The sequence below is a fragment of the Opisthorchis viverrini genome (assembly GCF_000715545.1).
Source record: "Opisthorchis viverrini unplaced genomic scaffold opera_v5_8, whole genome shotgun sequence".
NCBI classification, from domain to species: Eukaryota; Metazoa; Platyhelminthes; class Trematoda; order Opisthorchiida; family Opisthorchiidae; genus Opisthorchis; species Opisthorchis viverrini.
In genome coordinates this window covers 1,273,789-1,277,550 of record NW_008751664.1, presented here as the reverse complement: position 1 = coordinate 1,277,550, position 3,762 = coordinate 1,273,789, and the positions used below count along the sequence as shown (strand labels likewise).

The window sequence follows — 3,762 nt, the reverse complement described above, 5'->3', positions numbered from 1 at the left end:
CTTTCTGAAGCAAGTGAAGGGACATACAGGATATTACGGCTGTGGTTATTGCACACAAAAGAGTGTGCACATTGGCACACGTATGACGTTTCCCTTGTTGATAGCTCTCTTGCGTCGTGACTATGATTTCCGGACCAGAAAGCAAGAGAAGCATCATACAGGTCCAAGTCCGATGAAGGAGTTAAATTTTCCCATGATTGACGGTTTCCCACCAGATTACATGCATAGCGTGTGTCTTGGTTTGGTGCGGAATTTTCTCATCTTACTCAGAGCTATGCCAATTGGACACAAGGCTAGGCTTTCTTTGGAGTCCTGGAATCTGCTGAATGATAACATTGAGCAACAGAGTTTGGCTCTGAGTGTTGATTTCCCCCGAAAATGTCGAGGTGTCGTAGACCTGGATAGGTGGAAGGCATCTGAGCTACGACAGTTTCTTCTGTACATAGCACCCGTTGTTTTACGAGATATCTTACATCCGGACGTTTACGAATGTTTCATGTATTTTTCAAGAACTACTTTCATAGGCTGTTCACCTTTTTTCACAACACTATGCTGATTTTTAATTGATGTTTCCAAGGTTGCTGTGTCAAAATTTGCTGCTATTTTTGGTTCCAGCCATTTATTCTACAACATACACCTCTTCTCCCATTTATTCAATTTTGTCAAGCTTTGTAGTTGCTTAGATCGGTTTTCCTGTTTTCCCTATGAATCGGAGCTGGGGCATTTGAAGCATTACATACACGGGCCAAAACCACCCGCTGTTCAGCTTTACCGCCGACTGGCCGAGCGTGTGAGATTGGATGCTGTTGAAAGGAAGATATTTTTGGATTATGTTGGTTTGCGACTGAGGCCATTAGCCACTGCCAGATGTCACAGGTTTATTCATAGGGATGTCGTTTTCTCGAAAACTTTCCCGACAACTGCATTTTGCTTGATGGTAAACCAGTTGTCATTGTAGATTTTTTTGGAGATACTATTGAGTACCAGAAACCCAAAACTCTTCTGCCGTTTTACACTCACGTATTGGCATTGACAGACGTTTTAGTTTTTCAATGCTCCGACTTGCAACACACTCGGCTGTTTGCATCAGTCGACCAAATATCTTGTAAATGCTTAAGTTTTTTACTGCAGAAACACTCGTATATACTTCCCCATTTTGCATACCCTTATCGATTAGTCAGTACTCTTACAACTGGCACTCGACACATGTATGCATTTATTACTTGTATTACTCATTAGTTCGTAAGATATATATACATATTTACGTTGGTGTTGTGTTATTCTATCAAAGCTTCCATTTGCATGTGGACTTTCTCCTTTTAAATGTCGTATTTGGAAAAGGTTTTCCAGCCATGTAAGCTGTTCTCATATTTGCGGACAACTCTGTTGACATAGTGCATTAATCGTGGTTCGTACGGCCCGATTCAGTCATTTGGCCCTCGTGCACAACCAGCATTATTTATGCAAACTTACTAAGGGGTACTCTACCAAAATGTCCACTCAAGTCGTGCACGTACAAAATGTACCGGCAATGCAGTAGGTTTTCAGTTAAAAATGTTCTAGAAACTTTTCCGGATGCACTGAGTGCTCAGCAATCCTTGACTCAGGCATACCTCCTCTGCGGAGCAGAACCGATGAACGTACGTCAATCCAGGCGCAAACAGTATGTTTATCAATCGTATTACGATGGTTGCAGTACAAAGAAACGGCTGTCGTCTGATTTTACAGACAGATCTGATCGTGATTCCAGTGGTGACCACTTTGTTTGCAAACATAGTCATAAGCCCACCAAATCCAAAAAGACTGTAGGTCCTCCCGCATCTACCAACTTTTCAATTTGTAAAATCCTCATTTTCAGATAAACCAATCCGACTGCCACGATTAGTAGTATCATTCCTGTTCAGGACGTGCCACGCGTCCCTGGTGATGCTTCTATGATATGTGGAATGTACTTTTTATTTCATTACCACCATCTAAAATCTATCAGCAGTTCCACGTATACAACACTTCCCGCCGTGGGCGATCCAGAACCATGCAGTTCTACTCCGATCCTCAGGTTTTCTTAACATTCCATGTACTTTCCTTTCTAGAACCAACCCTCCAAATTCAAAAGCCAGCGTAATTTCCCCGGACCTGTCCCACCTCATTCTCAGTGAGTAGATTACCATGTTTTAATTGAACCAGTTTATAGAGAATTTAGAGAGGATTTACTCGTCGCTCCAAAGCTAGACGCTTCAGTACCCACCAGCAGTTCTGAGGCACTCAACGAGCCCCCTCTTCCGCTTTCATCCACGGATGATCTCCGTAAGTATGAAGGACATCTAAGAGATGGTCCACGCTATGCATGGCTGGTAATTATTAGTTGTAGTCACGATTGTTGATTTTACAAAGATAGTAAGGTGGCTTTTTCAGGAGGCTGGCGATGTACGAGTGTACGTAACCAACGTACTTACGCGGACGTCGGCACCAAGGCTAGCCGCACTACTCGACTGGCGCGGAATAAATGAAAAAGAAGCCTTCGGGTCAACCAGGCTGGCCCAAGGACTTATTTGTAAGTAGTTAACTGTTAGTTTATATTTAGCTAGTTGAATCAGTATCTGGATGAAACTCAATAACTATATCTTCATTACAGACTCGAAAACTGAGAAGTTTCCGAACACAAATCTGCGACAAATGAGGGAAATCGTTCACTGCTGGCTGGAGAACGAACGGCAGAAAGTTCGGAAACGCCTGCAGAGAGCCACCAAGAGTGACAAATGATTTTCCCCTGTATTTTTAAGGATTCATTCATAAAAACATTTGTATTTGAAGGCGCTTATTGATATCCGGAAAGGTACAACGCTGAGCAATTATGTGGGAGCAGATGGGTTAACACTTAGTGTTTAGGAAGTTACTGACTCGCACTAGGGGGAGAGATGAATCCGTATGATGGGCTATATTTGCGCGTCGGACGACGTTAGCTAATCGCGGGCTGGGTGCGGAAATTCCGGTACCGAGTAGGGATTTTCCGCACCTGGATGCGGAAACGTCTGCACTATTTCCGCATCTGGATAAGGACTGGGTGCGGAAATTTGTTTAATTTCCGCACAGAATCTGCACCCGGGTGCAGAAAAGTGCGGATATTGTGCAGAAATTTCTGCAACCGGGTGCATAAATGTGCAGATATTGTGCTGAAATTTCCGCACCAGGGTGCAGAAGTGTGCAGATATTGTGCGGAAATGTCCGCACCCGGGTGCAGACATTCTGCAGAAATGTCCGCTAAGTGGGTCATGCACCATGAACACATAACCAACAGCAAGCAAGCTGCATGTGTTCTCTCTATACCTCTTTACCGACAAATTGTCAGCCAGCATAAGGAGTGTGCGCTAGCAACATAGACTCGAATTTCATGATAGGAAGATATTTAATACTGGAACGACACCATATCGTCTGTCTTGTAACATTGCGTTCGCCTTCCATGCGCCTGCAAACCTGAAAGATATTATGAACCGTATGTGCCGAGGCACGGTGATCTAGGCCGTTAAAATTTTGTTAATGGATCAAGGGAGGGATAAGGTAGTGGAAACCAAGCACTGAAGGCGTCGACCTAATCGGAACTGTGGTACCTGGGGAAGAGTGCAGAATCCCAGCGGTGTAGTTCAGTTTCGTAATCAAAATCCATGGAGCGAAGTGTGGGGTTGTACAAAAACGGAACAGGAGCAACGCATCCGAAGAGATGATACGGTCCATTCGCTGTTATGTATGTAGGGGGGGGGTGAGAAC

General features: G+C 44.0%; 1 protein-coding gene across 1 annotated transcript; it reads left to right on the top strand.

The window, feature by feature from the left end:
• Positions 1–82: 82 nt before the first annotated feature.
• On the top strand, positions 83–2,760 carry T265_00787 (hypothetical protein; the record flags this gene model as incomplete). Its single annotated transcript, XM_009164659.1, has 9 exons — positions 83–498; positions 616–832; positions 889–1,139; positions 1,478–1,805; positions 1,905–2,056; positions 2,091–2,152; positions 2,230–2,351; positions 2,413–2,551; positions 2,633–2,760. The coding sequence occupies 9 exons, from the start codon at positions 83–85 to the stop codon at positions 2,758–2,760; spliced, it is 1,815 nt and encodes a 604-aa protein (XP_009162923.1).
• Positions 2,761–3,762: the final 1,002 nt, after the last annotated feature.